The following is a 23704-nucleotide window of genomic DNA, read 5'->3' on the forward strand; positions in this document are numbered from 1 at the left end:
GGTTTGCTTTTTTGAACAACAAAAAAGCATTGTGGGTTGCAATCTGCATTAGGTAAATTACAACCTTTTTGTATCAGGCCCTTGTCTTCCCCATAATTAGGTAGGGCTGCAGCAGCTGATCTGCCAGATCAACCCCACCCATATGCCGGTTATAAGACTTGATGCACACTGGCTTCCTTATGATCTCAGCTCTGCCACGTACAGAAACCGCCACCGTCCTCTCTGTGTGGATGGTGGTAAGAAGGTATACATCCTTCTTGTCTCTGTACTTAAGTGCCAACAGCTCCTCTTGCCACAGAGCTGAAGTCTCCCCCCTTTGTAGCTGGGTGCGTACAAATTGTCCTGGGAAACCTGCACGGTTTTTTTAAATTGTACCACAAGCTACTGTATCAAAGCAATACAGTAGCTTGAACAAAAGGACACTTGTATAAAAATTGTCCAAGTACAAGTGATACCCTTTGTTCATTAGGGGTAATATCAGGTCCCAGACAATCTTGCCAGTGGTTCCCATATGTTCTGGGCAACCTGGAGTGTCAAGGTAGCTATCCTTTCCCTCATACACCCAGAGGGCCTGAGTATACTCAGTCTCGCTCTCACAGAGCTTATACACCTTTGCCCCATACATGGAGTGCTTGGAAGGAATATACTGCTTGAATACCAGCCTTCTCTTATACTTCATTAGGGATTCATCAACGCATATATTCCTTCCAGGTGTATAAGCCTCTGCAAACCTGGCAGAAAAGTGGGTAATAAGGGGGCGGATTTTATACAGCCTGTCAAATTGGGGATGCTCCCTAGGGGGGCACAGGCTGTTGTTGTGCAAGAAATCATTTGCATGCAGAATCATTTCATACATCTTCCTCAAAATAGTCTGGGAGAAAATGGGGGTAGAGCAGATGGGGCTACTGCTCCAGTAGGAGCGAATGGAGGGTTTCTTTATGATGCCCATCAGCATAGTCAATGCCCAGAATTTTTTGAATTATGGCACATTGATGGGGGCCCATTGCTGCTTTGCCAAATATGTTCCAGGCTTTGCAGCACGGAACTGATGGGCATTTAAATTAGTTTGGGCGACAATGTTCCTCTATACATCATTGCCCAGAAAAATTTCCAGAAACTGTTGGGGCTAAAAAGCTGCCACAAAGTTTTAACAGAAATATAGAAACAAATAGATAGTGGTTGGAACAATTTAAAAGTTCCATAATACCAAACCGGAAGTGACGTCACAACAAACGGAATGGCAATGCAATGATGATTAACGGGCAGAATCCCTTTTATCAACATAAATAACTTATTGTCCTCACTATGTACAATATTCCCCAACATCAGGATCTTTTTCTACCTCATTAACACTTGGAAGACTTTATTTTCAAAGCACTTTAAGACTTTTAGACATTTTGCACCTTTTATTCTACACGCCGCACCCAAACATCAATTTGAATTTATTGTTGCACTGAATTTATTGTTGAATTTATTGTTGCACTTGATTTTTACTGCTGCACTTATTATTTTTTATGATTTTTTATTAGATTTTTCTAACTAAAAGATCTCACAGACTATTAGAGGACCTATGCCAACCAGGGAGTCTTTTTAATCCCAGAGAGTTTGTCACATTTGGTTTTACATATTTTACACCACCTATTATTATCATCATATTGTACACCGCCGAGGGTTTGATTACCTTCTTGATATCCTTCTTGATATTATCAACCCTTCACGCAATATCGGAAGTTGCCCATTGTTTTAACTTTATTGTTATAATTATTGTGTATTTTAATGTGTGTTTTTAATGTGTTTTTTAATGTGTATTTTTTATTGAACCAGTATTTTCATGGATCCATGACTGAATTGTGATACACCTGTATTAAACTGTTGTAATAAACTGTTCTAGTTTTAACCTCTAGTTTTAACCTCTACTTATCATCATTGCTATCCCCTTGCCTCCGTGAGTAAGGCGCCTGAGGGACCTCACATTTATTCACCTTGATTATTCCCTTGGTGGTAACTAGGTACCACCACCCTTAGGCACATAGGGGCACAGTTGGCGCGGACCAATAGTTCATATCTATTTAGCAGGTTAAATACCAGAGTATGAGAGAGGACAGAGGTGGTAGCGCTGTAGCTCCATTCTGTGTGTGTGTGTATGCTGAATAGAACACTTACGGAGACTCTTTGTGACGTCACAGGAGGATGTGAGAGTTTCGTCCAATAGGAAACGTCAGATTGCTGACAAGCTGCTGCGGAGTGTGAACGACCGGAGCTATCGGTTTTAGCAACAAAGTCCTTGGCTAAGAGACACTATCCGTTTGGATGAAAATCCGGTGTAGGTAATAGGAGGTAAGTAGGAAGAAACTGGGTAGTGAAGAGGACCGCTACTGAAGTTAGGAGAGACAGAGTAAATCTGTAGTGAGCGGCAGATTGCAGAGGCGCAGATACAAACTCCCAATAAATTTCTTAAAACTGTTCTTTTAATTCAATGCAGGTTTTCGTGTGGAAAGTAAAGTTCCTTTTATTAGAATAATCCGATTTTAGGTTTAAATAGATCAACTGGGAATCAGCCAAAGAGTTGTGGTAGAAGCCTTGTTCTGACGAAGTTTATGCTACTAAAACACAGCAATTATTGGCAGATTGCCAAGAGGATCATGGGGCTTTATAGAGGAGGCTTAAAGGAACAAGCCCCTAAACAGTCACATGACAACAAAGTACACTAACACCTATAAACTGCCTATTAACCACTATTCTGCTGCCCTCCAGCATCACAAACACTAAATTAAACTTATTAACCCCTAATCTGCCGCTCCCGACATCACCGTCACTAATAAAAAAATTTAACCCCTATCCCCCCACACCCCAACACCGCCCACACTATAATAAAGCTATTAACTCCTATTCCACCACTCCCCAACATTATTGTTACTAAATAAACCTATTAACTCATAAACCGCCAGCCCCCACATTACAAATCAACTAAACTGTTCAAATCAGCCAATAGGATGAGAGCTACTGAAATTCTATTGGCTGCTTTGAATAGCTAATATAATTTCAGTTCCTCTCATCATATTGGCTTATTTGAACAGCCAATAGGATTTTAGTAGCTCTCATCCTATTGGCTGATTTGAATTTCAAAAATCAAATCAGCCAATAGGAATGCAAGGGACCCCATTTTGAAAAGACTCCCTTGCATTGAAGATTCAGTGACTGTATGAAGAGAATACTCCACGCCAGATGTCTTCAAGGATGGACCCGCTCCACGCCTCCGGGGTGAAGATAGAAGATGCCCCCAGGATGTAGATAGAAGACGCCGCCTGGATGGATTAAGACCTCGCTGCCTGGATGAAGACTTCTCGCCACCTGGATGTCCAGACTTCAAAAACTGTAAGTGGATCGTTGGGGGTTAGTGTAAGGTTCTTTTTAAACTTTTTTTTTTTTTTAGATTATGGTTTGGGCTTTTTTAAAAGAGCTAAATGCCCTTTTAAGGGTACTGAAAAAGAGCTAAATGCCCTTTTAAGGGCCAAGCCTATACAAATGCCCTTTTCAGGGCAATGGGTAGCTTAGGTTTTTGTTAGTAGGGAAGAGAGAAATAACTAGTAAATATATAGTAATTAAAAGAATGACAAGGCAGCACTCAAATTCCATGAAAACATAGTGGTTTATTAAGCTCTCTCCACATGTGTCCACAACACTAAATGTTCCCAAAGAAATTATTATAAATAAAATTGAGTAACAGACATTACCAGGCCTGGGTCACACAATACTCAGATTGCACATATAAAGGAGCACATAAGTGTAAAAACACGCTCTCAAAAAGTATCATGTGCCAATCAAATAGTTGTGAAAAATTACAATTGTAGCAACAGTAGTAAACAGAAATACATTCAATTACAATGTGTCCATGTAGAAGAACTTAGTGTGAATCCCACGCTCCGTATAAAATGAGAATGTGAAAAATTGCTACACAAAAACTTCCAGTGTTACTGAAGTCAGCCAGCTATATTGAAAAGAAAGCCTCACACAGTTCGCTGTACAGTTCCTGTTTTCCTGTAAACCACATTACCGGGATGAAATCAAAGTGATCCTTTTTACAAAGCTGCAACATTCAAAGCAGCCGGACTCTTTCCAATTTCCCAGGGAAATCCAGTATAATAGATCCTCCTTACAATCACAAAACAGGAACCCAAACAAGGCTGTTAGACTGTAAACTCACGCTGACCAACTGGATACCAAGTAACACGGCAAATCAACACCACCTTCCAGGTAATTCATGTACTCAGCTTCAAAAGTTGCCGGTCTCCAAAACGTCAGGCATGACGCATTTCGCCCCTCTCCTTCGTGGGCTGACCTTAGGGCTTCATCAGATGCATGTGGATAGCTGATCCACTCTTTTATAACACTGGTTTAATTGATTATTTACATGTTGCTCTTTTAACCATTGCGATAGCAATACAGCAGCTTTGAATTTGAAGAGACTTTAAGTTCACAATTAAACATATAAAATATTTACATAACACTCACATTTATATGTTGATTTCAATGGGTATATATTTTGAAAGTGGCAACATGGCAAATAGAACACAAAATTTCAAAGTCTGCACAGTGTCACAAAAATCAAAAAGGGCACTAAGCATATAACTTCCAGAGAAGCGGAATATGGCTAAACAGACAGGAAGATAAAAACCTGTACTTTATATATCATAGGAAACATGAGAAGTAATTTTTTTCATTCAAGCCATTTGGTGCCAGTGTATCTAAATGATAAATCCAACATGATTCATTTTGAAGTAATAATTTATCAACATCGCCACCACGGCGATGCTGCTTAATGTGTTGTATCCCTGTTATTTTCATAATTGTAAAGTCTGAATTATGATACATTTCAAAGTGTCTGGCCATTGGACTATCTTGTACTTTATTTTTAATATCATCCCTATGTTCCCTCACCCGGTCCTTCAGGTCCTGTTTAGTTTTTCCTATGTAGTACAGAGGACATGAGCAGTGCAAAAGGTAAATGACACCTGCTGTGTTGCAGGTAATCCATTGCTTAATATGATATTGTTCACCTGTTAAAGTCTCAAATTTACTGTTTTTTGTATAAACCTGCAGTACACACAATGTCCACATGGGCTACAACCCTGCCATTTACCCCTTGTACCCAGCCATGTCAATGTAGGATTTCTCTTAAATTCACTTTGTACTAACTTATCTTTAAGGCTTGATGCCCTGCGTGCCGTTAAGAGAGGATAATCTCCCACATATTCCCTTAATTCAGCGTCAATGGTCAGCATATGCCAGTATTTCTTCATTATGTGCCTCAATTTCTCCCAGTGTGAATTATATTTTGTGATTAAACGTGCTTTATCTGCATTCTTCCTAACCTCATTCTGGCCTAGATTTAGAGTTCGGCGGTAGCCGTCAAAACCAGCGTTAGAGGCTCCTAACGCTGGTTTTGGCCGCCCGCTGGTATTTGGAGTCAGTGATTAAAGGGTCTAACGCTCACTTTTCAGCCGCGACTTTTCCATACCGCAGATCCCCCTACGCCATTTGCGTAGCCTATCTTTTCAATGGGATCTTCCTAACGCCGGTATTTAGAGTCGTTTCTGCAGTGAGCGTTAGAGCTCTAACGACAAGATTCCAGCCGCCTGAAAATAGCAGGAGTTAAGAGCTTTCTGGCTAACGCCGGTTTATAAAGCTCTTAACTACTGTACCCTAAAGTACACTAACACCCATAAACTACCTATGTACCCCTAAACCGAGGTCCCCCCACATCGCCGCCACTCGATTAAAATTTTTAACCCCTAATCTGCCGACCGCCACCTACGTTATACTTATGTACCCCTAATCTGCTGCCCCTAACACCGCCGACCCCTGTATTATATCTATTAACCCCTAACTTGCCCCCCACAACGTCGCCGCAAGCTACTTAAAATAATTAACCCCTAATCTTCCGACCGCAAATCGCCGCCACCTACGTTATCCCTATGTACCCCTAATCTGCTACCCCTAACATCGCCGACCCCTATGTTATATTTATTAACCCCTAATCTGCCCCCCTCAACGTCGCCGACACCTACCTACACTTATTAACCCCTAATCTGCCGAGCGGACCTGAGCGCTACTATAATAAAGTTATTAACCCCTAATCCGCCTCACTAACCCTATCATAAATAGTATTAACCCCTAATCTGCCCTCCCTAACATCGCCGACACCTACCTTCAATTATTAACCCCTAATCTGCCGACCGGAGCTCACCGCTATTCTAATAAATGTATTAACCCCTAAAGCTAAGTCTAACCCTAACACTAACACCCCCCTAAGTTAAATATAATTTTTATCTAACGAAATAAATTAACTCTTATTAAATAAATAATTCCTATTTAAAGCTAAATACTTACCTGTAAAATACATCCTAATATAGCTACAATATAAATTATAATTATATTATAGCTATTTTAGGATTAATATTTATTTTACAGGCAACTTTGTAATTATTTTAACCAGGTACAATAGCTATTAAATAGTTAAGAACTATTTAATAGTTACCTAGTTAAAATAATAACAAATTTACCTGTAAAATAAATCCTAACCTAAGATATAATTAAACCTAACACTACCCTATCAATAAAATAATTAAATAAACTACCTACAATTACCTACAATTAACCTAACACTACACTATCAATAAATTAATTAAACACAATTGCTACAAATAAATACAATTAAATAAACTATCTAAAGTACAAAAAATAAAAAAGAACTAAGTTACAGAAAATAATAAAATATTTACAAACATAAGAAAAATATTACAACAATTTTAAACTAATTACACCTACTCTAAGCCCCCTAATAAAATAACAAAGCCCCCCAAAATAAAAAATTCCCTACCCTATTCTAAAATACAAATATTACAAGCTCTTTTACCTTACCAGCCCTGAACAGGGCCCTTTGCGGGGCATGCCCCAAGAATTTCAGCTCTTTTGCCTGTAAAAAAAAACATACAATACCCCCCCCCCAACATTACAACCCACCACCCACATACCCCTAATCTAACCCAAACCCCCCTTAAATAAACCTAACACTAATCCCCTGAAGATCTTCCTACCTTGTCTTCACCATACCAGGTTCACCGATCCGTCCTGGCTCCAAGATCTTCATCCAACCCAAGCGGGGGTTGGCGATCCATAATCCGGTGCTCCAAAGTCTTCCTCCTATCCGGCAAGAAGAGGACATCCGGACCGGCAAACATCTTCTCCAAGCGGCATCTTCTATCTTCTTCCATCCGATGACGACCGGCTCCATCTTGAAGACCTCCAGCGCGGATCCATCCTCTTCTTCCGACGACTAGACGACGAATGACGGTTCCTTTAAGGGACGTCATCCAAGATGGCGTCCCTCGAATTCCGATTGGCTGATAGGATTCTATCAGCCAATCGGAATTAAGGTAGGAATTTTCTGATTGGCTGATGGAATCAGCCAATCAGAATATAGTTCAATCCGATTGGCTGATCCAATCAGCCAATCAGATTGAGCTCGCATTCTATTGGCTGTTCCGATCAGCCAATAGAATGCGAGCTCAATCTGATTGGCTGATTGGATCAGCCAATCGGATTGAACTATATTCTGATTGGCTGATTCCATCAGCCAATCAGAAAATTCCTACCTTAATTCCGATTGGCTGATAGAATCCTATCAGCCAATCGGAATTCGAGGGACGCCATCTTGGATGACGTCCCTTAAAGGAACCGTCATTCGTCGTCTAGTCGTCGGAAGAAGAGGATGGATCCGCGCTGGAGGTCTTCAAGATGGAGCCGGTCGTCATCGGATGGAAGAAGATAGAAGATGCCGCTTGGAGAAGATGTTTGCCGGTCCGGATGTCCTCTTCTTGCCGGATAGGAGGAAGACTTTGGAGCACCGGATTATGGATCGCCAACCCCCGCTTGGGTTGGATGAAGATCTTGGAGCCAGGACGGATCGGTGAACCTGGTATGGTGAAGACAAGGTAGGAAGATCTTCAGGGGATTAGTGTTAGGTTTATTTAAGGGGGGTTTGGGTTAGATTAGGGGTATGTGGGTGGTGGGTTGTAATGTTGGGGGGGGGGTATTGTATGTTTTTTTTTACAGGCAAAAGAGCTGAAATTCTTGGGGCATGCCCCGCAAAGGGCCCTGTTCAGGGCTGGTAAGGTAAAAGAGCTTGTAATATTTGTATTTTAGAATAGGGTAGGGAATTTTTTATTTTGGGGGGCTTTGTTATTTTATTAGGGGGCTTAGAGTAGGTGTAATTAGTTTAAAATTGTTGTAATATTTTTCTTATGTTTGTAAATATTTTATTATTTTCTGTAACTTAGTTCTTTTTTATTTTTTGTACTTTAGATAGTTTATTTAATTGTATTTATTTGTAGCAATTGTGTTTAATTAATTTATTGATAGTGTAGTGTTAGGTTAATTGTAGGTAATTGTAGGTAGTTTATTTAATTATTTTATTGATAGGGTAGTGTTAGGTTTAATTATATCTTAGGTTAGGATTTATTTTACAGGTAAATTTGTTATTATTTTAACTAGGTAACTATTAAATAGTTCTTAACTATTTAATAGCTATTGTACCTGGTTAAAATAATTACAAAGTTGCCTGTAAAATAAATATTAATCCTAAAATAGCTATAATATAATTATAATTTATATTGTAGCTATATTAGGATGTATTTTACAGGTAAGTATTTAGCTTTAAATAGGAATTATTTATTTAATAAGAGTTAATTTATTTCGTTAGATAAAAATTATATTTAACTTAGGGGGGTGTTAGTGTTAGGGTTAGACTTAGCTTTAGGGGTTAATACATTTATTAGAATAGCGGTGAGCTCCGGTCGGCAGATTAGGGGTTAATAATTGAAGGTAGGTGTCGGCGATGTTAGGGAGGGCAGATTAGGGGTTAATACTATTTATGATAGGGTTAGTGAGGCGGATTAGGGGTTAATAACTTTATTATAGTAGCGCTCAGGTCCGCTCGGCAGATTAGGGGTTAATAAGTGTAGGCAGGTGTCGGCGACGTTGTGGGGGGCAGATTAGGGGTTAATAAATATAACATAGGGGTCGGCGATGTTAGGGCAGCAGATTAGGGGTACATAGGGATAACGTAGGTGGCGGCGGTTTACGGAGCGGCAGATTAGGGGTTAAAAGTGTAATGCAGGGGTCAGCGATAGCGGGGGGCGGCAGATTAGGGGTTAATAAGTGTAAGGTTAGGGGTGTTTAGACTCGGGGTACATGTTAGAGTGTTAGGTGCAGACGTAGGAAGTGTTTCCCCATAGGAAACAATGGGGCTGCGTTAAGAGCTGAACGCTGCTTTTTTGCAGGTGTTAGGTTTTTTTTCAGCTCAAACTGCCCCATTGTTTCCTATGGGAGAATCGTGCACGAGCACGTTTTTGATGCCGGCCGCGTCCGTAAGCAACTCTGGTATCGAGAGTTGCATTTGCGGTAAATATGCTCTACGCTCCTTTTTTGGAGCCTAACGCAGCATTTGTTTGAACTCTCGATACCAGAGTTAAATTTATGGTGCGGCCAGAAAAAAACCCGCGGAGCGTTAACAGCCCTTTTACCGCCGAACTCCAAATCTAGGCCTCTGTCTATAGACGGTTTACAGGAAAACAGGAACTGTACCGCAAACTGTGGTGAGGCTTTCTTTTCAATATAGCTGGCTGACTTCAGTAACACTGGAAGTTTTTGTGTAGCAATTTTTCACATTCTCATTTTATACGGAGCGTGGGATTCATACTAAGTGCTCCTACATGGACACATTGTAATTGAATGTATTTCTGTTTAACACTGTTGCTACAATTGTAATTTTTCACAACTATTTGATTGGCACATGATACTTTTTGAGAGCGTGTTTTTACACTTATGTGCTCCTTTATATGTGCAATCTGAGTATTTTGTGACCCAGGCCTGGTAATGTCTGTTACTCAATTTTATTTATCATAATTTCTTTGGGAACATTTAGTGTTGTGGACACATGGGGAGAGAGCTTAATAAACCACTATGTTTTCATGGAATTTGAGTGCTGCCTTGTCATTCTTTTAATAACTATATATTTACTAGTTATTTCTCTCTTCCCTACTATATGAAAATAGGTATTTTATGACTGCAGCACCTCTTTATATCCGTCTAATTAAAAAGTAGAGTGCACACAATTATATATGTTTGTAGGTTTTTGTTAGAGTTAGGTTTTTTATTTTTGGGGGTTGGTTGGGTGGTGGGTTTTACTGTTGAGAGTTCATTGCATTTTTTTACAGGGAAAAGAGCTGATTTCTTTAGGGCAATTCGCTACAAAAGGCCCTTTTAAGGGCTATTTGTAGTTTATTGTAGGTTAGGGTATCTTTTTATTTTAGAGGGCTTTTTATTTTTTAGGGCTCTTAGATTAGGTGTAATTGTTTTTATTGTGGATAATTTTGTTTGTTATTTTTCGTAATTTAGTGTTTGCTATTTTTTAAATTTAGTGTTAGTTATATTTTGTAATCTAGTTTTTATTTATTTTAAGATAGGGATATTGTAATTTTAATTTAAAGTTAGGGGGAATATATAGAATATATATATATATAGAATATGGGAATGTGGAGTTATAAAATATATAATATGGAATGAAGAGTTAGAAATTTAATTAACATATAGTTAGATTACGAGTTTTGAGCGCTATAGGGATTTTAACGACCGCCAGAAAAGCGGCGGTATTTCACCTCCCTATAGCGCTGGTATTACAGGTTTTGAAAAAGTAGGCTTGTGCGGGAGTTATATGGCGGCATTGATCTCCATACCGCACTGAAAACGAGCGCTGTTTTGACGTGCTCGTGCACGATATCCCTATAGACATCACCTGCAATCGCGGAAACAAAAGCTCCATAACGCAGCCCCATTGATGTCTTTGGGGAAAAAGAAAATAATGATTAAACCTAACACCCTAACATAAACCCTAAGTCTAAACACCACTAATCTGCCTCCCCCAACATCACCGCCACCTACATACAGTTATTAACCCCTAATATGTCTCCCCAACATCGCCGCCACCTACATACAGTTATTAACCCCTAATCTGCCGCCCCAAACATCGCAGCCATCTACATATAGTTATTAACCCCTAATCTGCCACCCCCAACATTACTGCCACCTACATAATGTTATTAACCCCTAATCTGCCGCCCCCAACATCACCGCCACCTACATAAAACTATTAACCGCTAATCTGCCATTTCCGATGTCGCCGCCACTATACTAAAGTTATTAACCCCTAAACATTTGGCCTTCCACATCACTACCACTAAATAAATTCATTAACCCCTAACCCTAACATAACCCTAAGCCTAACCCTAACACCCACTAACTTTAACATAATAAAAATATAGCTAAACTAAAGTTACAATTATTAACTAAATAATACCTATTTAAAACTAAATACATACTTACCTGTGAAATAAAACCAAAGCTAGCTACAATATAACTATTATATTGTAGCTAATTTACGGCTAGATTACGAGTCTTGCGTTAGCCTTAAAAAGCAGCATTGAGAGGTCCCAACGCTGCTTTTTAATGACCGCTGGTATTACGAGTCAGGCAGGTACAGGTGTACCGCTCACTTTTCTTCCGCAACTCGAGCTTACCTCAAATCCCCTTACATCAATTGCGTATCCTATCTTTTCAATGGGACTTGCATAATGCCGGTATTATGAGTCTTGGAAGAAGTGAGCGGTAGACCCTCTCCTGTCAAAACTCCTACTGCATTTAAAAGTCAGTAGTTAAGAGTTTTATAGGCTAACGCCGTAACATAAAACTCTTATCTTAAGTGCTAAAAAGTACACTAACACCCATAAACTACCTATTAAACCCTAAACCGAGCCCCCCTCCACATCGCAAACACTAAAATAAAGTTTTTAACCCCTAATCTGCTGACCGGACATCGTCGCCACTGTAAAAAATATATTAACCCCTAAACCGCCGCACTCCCGCCTCGCAAACACTAGTTAAATTTTATTAACCCCTAATTTGCCGTCCCTAACATCGCCGACACCTACCTACAATTATTAACCCCTAATCTGCCGCACCCAACGTCGCCGCTACTATATTAAATTTATTAACCCCTAAATCTAATCTAACTCTAAGTCTAACCCCCCCTAACTTAAATAGAATTTAAATAAAACTAAATAAAATAACTACAATTAAAAAAAAAATATTCCTTTTTAAAAATAAATACTTACCTGTAAAATAAACCATAAGATAGCTACAATATAACTAATAGTTACATTAGCTATCTCAGGGTTTATTTTTATTTTACAGGCAACTTTGTATTTATTTTAACTAGGTACAATAGTTATTAAATAGTTAAAATAAACTTAGCTAAAATAAAGACAAATTTACCTGTAAAATAAATGCAAACCTAAGTTACAATTACACCTAACACTACACTATCATTAAATTAATTACATAAAGTACCTACAATTAATTACAATTAAATTAAATAAACTAAAGTAGGAAAAACAACAAACACTAAATTACAGAAAATAAAAAAAATAATTACAATTTTTTTAAACTAATTACACCTACTCTAATCCCCCTAATAAAATAAAAAAGACCCCCCAAATAATAAAAATCCCTACCCTATACTAAATTACAAATGACAAAAAAGGGCCTTTTGCAGGGCATTGCCCCAAAGTACTCAGCTGTTTTACCTGTAAAAAAAAATACAATACCCACCCCCAACATTAAAACCCACCACCCACATACCCAACCCTACTCTAAAACCCACCCAATCCCCCTTAATAAAACCTAACACTACCCCCTTGAAGATCACCCTACCTTGAGATGTCTTCACCCAGTCGGGCACAAGTGGACCTCCAGAGGGGCAGAAGTCTTCATCCGATCCAGGCAGAAGTTCTCATCCAGGTGGCATCTTCTATCTTCATCCATCCGGAGCGGAGCAGGTCCATCTTCAATCCAGCTGACGCGGAGCATCCTCTTCAAACGAAGTCCAAGTGAAGAATGAAGGTTCCTTTAAATGACGTCATCCAAGATGGCGTCCCTTGAATTCCGATTGGCTGATAGGATTCTATCAGCCAATCGGAATTAAGGTAGGAAAAATCCTATTGGCTTATCCAGTCAGCCAATAGGATTGAACTCGCATTCTATTGGCTGTTCCAATCAGCCAATAGAATGCAACCTCGATCCTATTGGCTGATTGCATCAGCCAATAGGATTTTTCCTACCTTAATTTTGATTGGCTGATAGAATCCTATCAGCCAATCGGAATTCAAGGGATGCCATCTTGGATGACGTCATTTAAAGGAACCTTCATTCTTCGCTTGGACTTCATTTGAAGAGGATGCTCTGCGTTGGCTGGATTGAAGATGGACCCGCTCTGCTCCGGATGGATGAAGATAGAAGATGCTGCCTGGATGAAGACTTCTGCCCCTCTGGAGGATCTCTTCTGCCCGGATGAGATGAAGACTTCTGACCCTCTGGAGGTCCACTTGTGCCCGGCTGGGTGAAGGCATCTCAAGGTAGGGTGATCTTCAAGGGGTAGTGTTAGGTTTTATTAAGGGGGGATTGGGTTGGTTTTAGAGTAGGGTTGGGTGTGTGGGTGGTGGGTTTTAATGTAGGGGGTCGGTATTGTATTTTTTTTTACAGGTAAAAGAGCTTATTACTTTGGGGCAATGCCAGCAAAAGGCCCTTTTAATGGCTATTTGTAATTTAGTATAGGGTAGGGATTTTTATTGTTTGGGAGGGCTTTTTTATTTTGTTAGGGGGATTAGAGTAAGTGTAATTAGTTTAAAAAATTTTAATTATTTTTTTATTTTCTGTAATTTATTGTTTGTTGTTTTTTGTACTTTAGTTTATTTAATTTAATTGTAATGAATTGTAGGTAGTTTAGGTAATAAATTTAATGATAGTGTAGTGTTAGGTATAATTTTAACTTAGGTTAGGATTTATTTTACAGGTAAATTTGTCTTTATTTTAGCTAGGTAGTTATTAAATAGTTAATAACTATTTAATAACTATTGTACCTAGTTAAAATAAATACAAAGTTGCCTGTAAAATAAAAATAAACCCTGAGATAGCTACAATGTAACTATTAGTTATATTGTAGCTAGCTTAGGGTTTATTTTACAGGTAAGTATTTAGTTTTAAATAGGAATAATTGATTTAATTGTAGTAATTTTATTTAGATTTATCTAAATTATATTTAAATTATGGGGTGTTAGGGTTAGACTTAGGTTTAGGGGTTAATAACTTTATTATAGTGGCGGCAACGTTTGCAGCAGCAGATTAGGGGTTAATACATTTAATATAGTTGCGGCGACGTGGGGGGGGCAGATTAGGGGTTAATAAATATAATGTAGGGTTTGACGATGTTGAGGGCGGCAGATTAGGGGTTAATACATATAATGTAGGTGGCGGCGGTGTCCGGAGCTGCAGAGTAGGGGTTAATAATTATAATGCAGGTGGTGACGATGTCGGGGATGGAAGATTAGGGGTTAATAAGTGTAAGATTAGGGGTGTTTAGACTCGGGGTTCATGTTAAGGTGTTAGGTGTAGACATAAATTGTATTTCCCCAAAGGAATTAATGGGGCTGCTTTAGGAGCTGAACGCTGCTTTTTTGCAGGTGTTAGGTTTTTTTCAGCAAGGCTCAGCCCCCTTGTTTCCTATGGGGAAATTGTGCATGAGCACGTTTAGCCAGCTCACCACTACCATAAGCAGCGCTGGTATTACAGTGAGATGTGGAGCTAAATTTTGCTCTCCGCTCACTTTTTTGAGGCTAACGCGGGTTGAAAAAACCCTGTAATACCAGCGTTGTTTAAAATGAGCGGTGAGAAAAAACTGAGCGTTAGCAACACACCCCTGTTACCGCAAAACTCGTAATCTCGGTGTTAGGTTTTATTTTATTTCAAAGGTAAGTTTGTATTTATTTTAACTAGGTAGACTAGTTAGTAAATAGTTATTAACTATTTACTAACTACCTAGTTAGAATAAATACAAATTACCTGTGAAATAAAACCTAACCTGCCTTACACTAAAACCTAACATTAAAAAAACCCACTACAATTACTAAAAAAAAACCTAAATTACATAGAAAAACAAACACTAAATTACAAAAAATAAGAAGCAAATTATCAAAATTAAAAAAAAATAATTATACCTAATCTTTTAGCCCTATCAAAATAAAAAAGCCCCCCAAAATAAAAAAACATAGCCTACAATAAACAACCAAAGGCCCTTTAAAAGGGCCTTTTGTGGGGCATTGCCCCAAATAATTTGTCTCTTTACCTGTAAAAAAAATACAAATACCCCCCAACAGTAAAACCCACAACCAACCCCCTCAAATAAAACAACTATCTAAAAAAACCTAAGCTCCCCATTGCCCTGAAAAGGGCATTTGTATGGGCATTGCCCTTAAAAGGGCATTTAGCTCTTTTACATGCCCAGACCCTAATCTAAAAATAAAAGCCACCCAAAAACCCTTAAATAAACCTAACACTAACCCCCAATGATCCACTTACAGTTATTGAAGTCCCACTTGAACGATCCATCCAGCCGGCAAGAAGTTTTCATCCAGGCGGCCTCTTCGATCTTCATCCAGCCAGTGAAGTATTCATCCAGGTGGTAAGAATTCTTCATCCAGATGGCCTCTTCTATCTTCATCCATCCGGCGTGGAGCGGGTCCATCCTGAAGACATACAGCCTCTGCCGTAAAATGGAACATCAATGCAAGTGACGTCATCCAAGAAGATTTCAATCAGCCAATAGAATTAGAGCTGCTAAAATCCTATTGGCTGTTCCAATCAGCCAATAGGATTTGAGCAGTTATGTAATTTGACAGGTAAGTTTTAATTTAATTTAAGATAGGGAAATTGTAATTTTAATATAAAGTTAGGGGGTCATTAGGTTTAGGGGTTAATAGTTTATTTTAGTATATTTTGTTGTGGGGGGCTTTCAGTTTAGGGGTTAATAGTTTATTTAGGTATATTTCATTGTGGGGGCTTGCGGTTTAGGGGTTAATAGGTTTATTACAGCGGCAATGTGGGCCGACGGCAGATTAGGGGTTAATAATATTTAAATAGTGTTTGCAATGCGGGAGGGCGGGGGTTTAGGGGTTAATACATTTATTATAGTGGCGACAATGTCGGGGAGCGGCGGAATAGGGGTTAATACATTTTAATAGAGGCAAAAATGTTCAGAGCGGCAGATTAGGGGTTAATAACTTTATTATAGTGTTTGCGATGCAGGAGGGCCTCGGTTTAGTGGTTAATAGGTAGTTTATTAGTGTTAGTGTACTTTTTTAACACTTTAGTTATGAGTTTTATGCTACAGCTTTGAAACGTAAAACTCATAACTACTGACCTTAGATGGCGGTACAGATCTTGTCAGTATAGGATGTAGCACTCACTTTTTGGCCTTCCAGACAAACTTGTAATACCGGCGCTACTGGAATCCCGTTTTTAAAAGTGCGGTACTGACGTTGAGTGACAGGCTAAAAGGTGTGCGTTAAACCTATACCTACAAAACTTGTCATAGCAGCGTTAGGGAAAAAGCAGCATTATGGGCCATATCTCAGATAGATAGGATTAGTCAGAATTTAGTTAGTAATGGGTAAAAGCTTTTTCAAGGACACTGCAGTTACATTCAATTGCTTAGGAAAGACAGTTCTGGCTAACTGTAGGAAGACACTCCAGACATAAATAGGTACATTCAAAAAATTCTTTATTAATGCACCATGCACTAAAAACAAGTAAAGGACAATAGCAGAATGACCACTACAGTAGTGATATAGTGGTCATAAAAAGGCAGCAACAGCAGACGCGTCTCATGCGGGTCCTCTGCACTTGATCACTTCACTATATTCAATTGCTCCTGTCAATCAAAACAACTTTACTACTAGCTAGATACTTATTATTATTAACTCCCTATAAGACTGCGCATGAACAAGTTAAAATAGAATTTTCTATATGCAGACAAAATTATAAAGTCTTTTAAGGTAGTTAACATATATAGAGTTAGCCTTTCACTTATGGTATGCTTTAATTTGATTGGTTTAAATTGTGTATATAAGCTTTGAATTTGTATTAAGCTATTTTTATCTGTTACCTTCAGATCTCAAGGTATGTGTTAATCTTGTTGTGTTTAATAAATGATTTATGTCAACTAATATTTGATAGATATGAGTATTAATTTAATCTGTTAGATAACCCAGATTGAATATTTGTCTATATTTAGGGTTTTTTGTCTAAATAAGGCATTTAATAGTCATATTAAAGAATAATTCTTACAGCATCTATTTTTATATCCTCTTGAGAGAATCATACATCTGTTGCTAAACACTCATTTAGTGACAACCCCTAGACTGAGGAATATGACAGTGGGTTGTTAGGTTTAGGGGTTAATAGTTTAATTTAGATTTTTGCAATGTGGGGGCTGGCGGTTTAGGGGTTAATAGGTTTATTTAGTGGTGGCGATGTTGGGGAGCGGCGGAATAGGGGTTAATAGCTCTATTATAGTAATGGTGAAGTTAAGTTGCAGTGGAATAGGGGTTAATAACTTTATTATAGTGGTTGTAATATCCAGATTGGCAGATTAGGGGTTAATAAGTTTATTTAGGTGTCGGCGATGTTGGGGTGGCAGATTAGGGGTTAGAAACTTTATTTAGGTGTCAGCAATGTTGGGGGCAGCAGATAAGGGGTGTTTAGACTTGGGTTTATTTTAGGGTGTTAGGTTTAAACATAACTTTTTCCCCCCATATACTTCAATCGGTGGAATAGGGGTTAATAACTCTATTATAGTGTTGGCGATGTTAAGTTGCGGTGGACTAGGGGTTAATAACTTTATTATAGTGGCGGTGATATCCAGAGTGGCAGATTAGGGGTTAATAAGTTTATTTCGGTGTTGGCGATGTCGGGGGTGGCAGATTAAGGTTAATAACTTTATTTAGGTGTCGGCAATGTCAGGGGCAGCAGATTAGGGATGTTTAGACTTGGGGTTTATTTTAGGGTGTTAGGTTTAAACTTAACTTTTTTTCCCCATATAATTCAATCTGGTTGCGTTACGGCGATCGCCATTCCGCACTTCAGGTGCTAATTTTTTTTTATGTCTATGGGGAAAGCGTGCACAAGCATGTCAAAGCAGCGTTTGAATTTTGTGCGGTTTGGAGCTCATCGCCACCATATCGCACGCACAAGGCAGCTTTTCAAAAACTTGTAATGGCAGCTCTATGGAGGGTGAAATAACACAACTTTTGTTGTGTATGTTTCACACCCTCTATAGCACAATACTTGTAATCTAGGTGAATATTTGTTTGATTTACAAAAACTATTTTTTAATATGTTTCCTTACTAAAAAATATTAATATTTTACTACATTTGCTTGAATAAAGACAAATATGCTTCAGTAATACAATCATAGTGAAAAGCAATATTACAACAATCTGATATTTTCTTGATACAACATAAATTAAAGTTATTTTCATTCAATTAATTGCAAATAACAAAAATGAAAACACAAATTCAGTAATATAAAATACTATATGAAATAGTGGCCTATTCCAAGACCACCTTCTCTTTGCTTGTCGCTTGTACTCCTCTTCTGGGGCATCTCTTGTCACTATCTAAAAGTAGTCAGCCAGAATATAAACAGGCCACCTATCCTGAAAATGTTGTTTCATGGCTGAAATATCTTACTGGAACTGCTCACTGTGCTCATCACTCTCTGAACCGGATTTACCAGGGACGAATTCCAGATGAGAATTGAGAAAGTGGATTTTGAGTGACATGTTGCAGCCTTATTGATGATACTTTTCTAGAAGGTTGATTGCAAACTCAACATAGTTTCCAGTTCTTTGGGTAAACAAATAAGTCATGCACAATACCTTTAAAAGCTTCCCAAGCAACTTAATCATTACCCTTGATGACTTGCCCGAAGTTTTCATCAGTAAAAAGTTTACAAATTTACAGACCAACAAAGATTTCTTCCTTAGCCTCACCCAGCAGTGGAAAATTTCCTCTCAGGTACTTGAAATCTTCTCATTGTCTTGTTAATCCTCTTTACAAAGTTCTTCGTGAACACATTTACGTGGCAGCCTGGTTTTAAATGTAAAGTATAACCAAAAAGCTGAAAACAATGAAAGGAACAACAGTCTAACCTTCACTTTATGCAAGCTTTACACATACAATAAACAAAACAAGGCCTACAGTGACTCATTATTCCTGTACTCAGGTTTTCCAGGTTCCTTACTAGGCTGCTAGGAGTGAAACGTCCTTTATTTTATACCCATACTCTACATCATCATAAATATCTCAAACTGACAGAATGAAATCTCATATTTGTTTTTCACATGTTGAAATAAATTAGAAGTAAGTGTTGTCAACTTTTTCATTGTTAGCAAACATCCCACACACACACAAAAAAGAATATAAACAATTGTTAGTGGTGTTATGAAAGTGAGGTTTAGTAGTGTGACAAAAAGTCAGAATAAGAAGAAATGTGGAATGAAAATAGGATTGAAAAGAACAGAGATATAGGCAAAGAGAGTGTTTTTTTATTTTTGTAACTTAGGGAGTCTTACGTTAGGGGTCTTGGGGGGGTAACTGCTAAGGGGTTAATAGTGTGGGGTAATGGTGGTTTAAGGGTTATTAGAGTGGGGTTTATTGTTTTGTGAGTAATGACAGTTTTGTAGTTAGTAGTGTAGAGGTTACTAACTGTTGCTGAGCAATACTTGTACTACAACGGTATACAAAATAAACAAAAAGATAATTGTTTTCTTTTTTACTGTAGTCTACATGAATAATATTGACCTCTATAATGATGGTGTTTGTATTTATAAGTATTTGTTTGAGTAAAATGAAAATATTTGTTTTATTCAATAATGTATTGACCACATTTTTCCCAAATCCCAAATAAAAAATACTGTAATTTAAAGCATTTATTATATTATATTATATAAATCTCTCTGATGGTCAGAAACTCTATTCTCAACACCTCATCCCAGGTTCACTGGATACGCAAAATTTCTAAAATGTGTCCCTTCCTTACTCAAAAAAATACAAATTAATTCCCTCATTTTGTCAAGCATTGACTATTGCAATCTACTTCTAAATGGTCTTCCAAAACACCACCTCTTCTCCCACTAATCTATTATGAATGCTTCAGCTAGACCTACAGATGCTCCTTGAAAACATTACTATTCAGAGAGGCTTACCATCTCTCCTCCATCTATAATCCTATCCAACATAATTATTGAACTGCCTGACTCCCTGCAGCAACTACAATCCATGTGACAGGCTACCCCAAACCTTATGTCTCTGCACCCTTAACCTGTAGACTGTAAGCTTTCCAGAGCAAGGCCCTCTTCCTCCTGTACTATATTTGTAATGTTTTGTATTTTATCACAAATCCTTGTCATTGTTTACCCCTATCTTTGTACCCAGCCCTACTGAATTATGCGAAAATATACAAATAAATAATAATAATAATAATAATAATAATAATAATAATAATAATATCACTGTTGTGGTATGGTCTCTTGCAAAAGGACTAGTTAAATGTAAAAAAACAGTTCTAGAAATACTGTACCTCAAACGTAGTTGGAATTAAAAAAATATTGACCATGCCAAAAGAGTTGAAAAACAAATGTTTTGAGCGAGGAAAAGAAGGGTTCAATTATGGCTTTACAGGCAAAGGTTTACAGTTAGTGTCAGGTTGCTTCCATCCTTAAAATTTCAAAAGACAATGGTTTATAAGAACAAGGTCAAGCTGCAGATATTGGGGACAACAAAGCTACAGACCAGCAGAGGGCAAAAATGACTCTCCACTGCCCGGGATGAAAGCCGACTCATTCAAATGTCACTCAACATCCATAGAGTGATATAAAGTGACCTACAAAAAGAATGGCAAATAGCAACTGGAATGATGTGTACTGCGAGGGTAGATCAAAACAAGATCCTAGGGACAGGGTGAAAGTCATTCAAAGCTAGACAAAACCTTCATCAATGAGAAGCAAAGAAGAGCCAGGCTAAGGTTTACAAAAGATCATAAGGATTAGACAGTAGAGGATTGGAGAAAGATCATCTTATCTTATGAGTCCAATTTTCAGCTTTGCCCAACACCTGGTCATCTAATGGTTAGATGGAGACCTGGAGAGGCGTATAAGCCACAGTGTCTTGCACTCACTTTGAAATTTGGTGGAATATCAGTGATGATCTGGTGGGTTCTTCAGCAAGCTTAAATCAGCCAGATGTATCTTTGTGAAGGACACGTACAAGGGTACCCTGGAAGAGAAATGTAATCTTTCTGCTCGGACAATGTTGCCCAACTCTGGAGATTGTTTCTTCCAGCAGGACAATGCTTCTTGCCACACAGCCAGCTCAATCAAGTTGTTGATGGAGGACCACCAGATAAAGACTCTGCCATGGCCAACCCAACCTCCAGATCTGAACCCCATTGAAAACCTCTGGAATGTGATCAAACAAATGTCAAATTGCTCAAATTTGTGCATAGGAGGGTTATATAAAGTCACCCAACAGCAATGTGAAAGACTCGTGGAGAGAATACCAAGATGCATGGAAGCTGTACATTGAAAATCAGGGTTTTTCCATCAAATATTGATTTCTGAACTCTTACTGTGTTGTTTAAAAAAAGAATATGAACTTGCTTTGTAAATAAATCCTCTAAATGACAATATTTTTATTTGGAATTTGTGAGAAATGTTGTCAGTAGTTTATATAATAAAACGGAAAAAAAAGGTTAATTTTACTCAAACAGTTACCTATAAATGGTAAAATCACAGAAACTGATTTTGCAGTGGTATCTTATTTTTTCTTTAGATCTCTCTCTCTCTCTCTCTCTCTCTCTCTCTCTCTCTCTCTCTCTCTCTCTCTCTCTCTCTCTCTCTCTCTCTCTCTCTCTCTCTCTCTCTCCCTCCCATGACACTTAATTTTCTTCAGAGTAAGATGCTGTAGTATTCAAGGTTTTAACATTTAAAAATCCAAAGGTGATTTGGGAATGATTGGAATAGTTTTGACATATTGCTCTTTGCAAGATATAGAAAGCTATCCTAGATTGCTTTGGTTTTGAAACTGAAATCTAAAGGAGGCGGTTCACAACAAAATTCAGTTTGGTTAGAACTGGGGTCAATTTAACTTGGGAACCAACATTTTTCAGTCTTCAACCATTGTTTCAGCCAAATGATCTGAGTTATATGCTCAGATAATCTGCAGTACATTGAGTGCATATTTGACACAGGACTCACTAACCTGTTGTGTTGGAGATCTCTCCCTCTGGACACAGCACACAAATATAGCAACAGCTATGAAATCCCCTCTTAGAAGCTTTTCTGTATCCAGGTGCACAGGGTTCATTGCAAACTGATTTAGGCATCTAAGGAAATAATTCAGGAAATTAAAATTAGCCTCTCTTCCTGACATCACTCATTTACCTGCATTGTTCCTAATTGCTACAGATTTCATTGTACAAAGCTCATCTGAAGATACATTTATGTTCAAGTCCCCCAGTGCTGAGCTATATCACACTTCTGTGCTTTACTTGTTTAATATATAAACTCATTGGGGCTGAATTATCAAGCTCAGAATGGAGCTTGATGCCCCTGTTTCCATGCAAGCCTTCAGGTTCATCAGAATAATAATATAATCCTTTTTATAAAGCCGGTTTACTGCAAAACATGTCAGGAAGGTCAGGGTCTTGGTGAGGAGTCCTAGGAGCTTCTGTGTTTTTAGTTAGTCTTAAGCTATCTTCCAATTACTGTAGACATTTGAAATAGATGATAACATAATGTTTTGGTCTCTGAACTAAGTAACTCGCAATGTGGGTAATGCTTTAAATTCATTTTGGAAACGATTAACTCTGACAACTCAAGACAGACATTGGTATATCATCAACGATAAAATGCTACAAAGTGGGCATGACATAATCAACTGATACTACTATATACCTGAGAAATATGAATGGTCAGAGTGTGAATATTCACTATTTGTTAGTATTTGTTAAAGTATAACACTATGTGAAAGTGATAAAGTTCTTGCATACCAAAGCTGGATTAAGAGAGTATTACTAAAACAACAGACCTAAAGTTGACCGGACTTATTATAGACATATTTTGTAACACGCATAATACCTCAAATATAAGAAAAGGTAATTTAAAAGCATTGATTATGGTCTATCAATCTGTTAATACTTGCTAAAGAATAAACCCATAAGTAAGCGATAAAGTCTTTCAATATTAAGCTGGATTGAGATATTATTATTAAATTAATAAACTTTATGCTGAAACGTACCTTTTACACTGAGATATATATGTATTATGCTTTATGCTGTGGACAAAAGAAAAGGTCAACCATAGGTCTATGATTACGGCCCGATGCCGAAACACGTAAGACCAGTCCTATAATCTCACTCATTCTGATTTTAACCATATGGAAGAATAAAAGTTTGTGTTTTACCCACAAAAGATTGGATTCCGGACTTTGTTTTCTTTGTTCATGGTAACCATTTCTACAAGGGACTATGGGGACTAACGGATCCTTATCTGCCTTGTATATTAGATTTGATACACCCGGACACTGCCTGTTTTTAGCCCAGGATTATTTGATACTTTGTGATTACACCCCCTTTTGTGACCAAGCTTGCCATATCTTGATTTGGATTCGCTCCTGACAAGTTGGACGTCATCGA

At 38.0% G+C, this 23704-nt stretch overlaps 1 protein-coding gene across 1 annotated transcript in view; it reads right to left on the reverse strand.

Moving 5' to 3' along the window:
- LOC128652715 (vomeronasal type-2 receptor 26-like) overlaps positions 1 to 22393 on the reverse strand; it is a 49304-nt gene extending 26911 nt beyond the window's left edge. Inside the window, exon 1 of the mRNA XM_053705646.1 lies at positions 22270 to 22393. Coding sequence (XP_053561621.1) covers positions 22270 to 22393 — 124 coding nt within the window. The remainder of the gene's footprint in view (positions 1 to 22269) is intronic.
- Positions 22394 to 23704: the final 1311 nt, after the last annotated feature.

This window comes from Bombina bombina, chromosome 3, assembly GCF_027579735.1.
Source record: "Bombina bombina isolate aBomBom1 chromosome 3, aBomBom1.pri, whole genome shotgun sequence".
Lineage (NCBI taxonomy): Eukaryota > Metazoa > Chordata > Amphibia > Anura > Bombinatoridae > Bombina > Bombina bombina.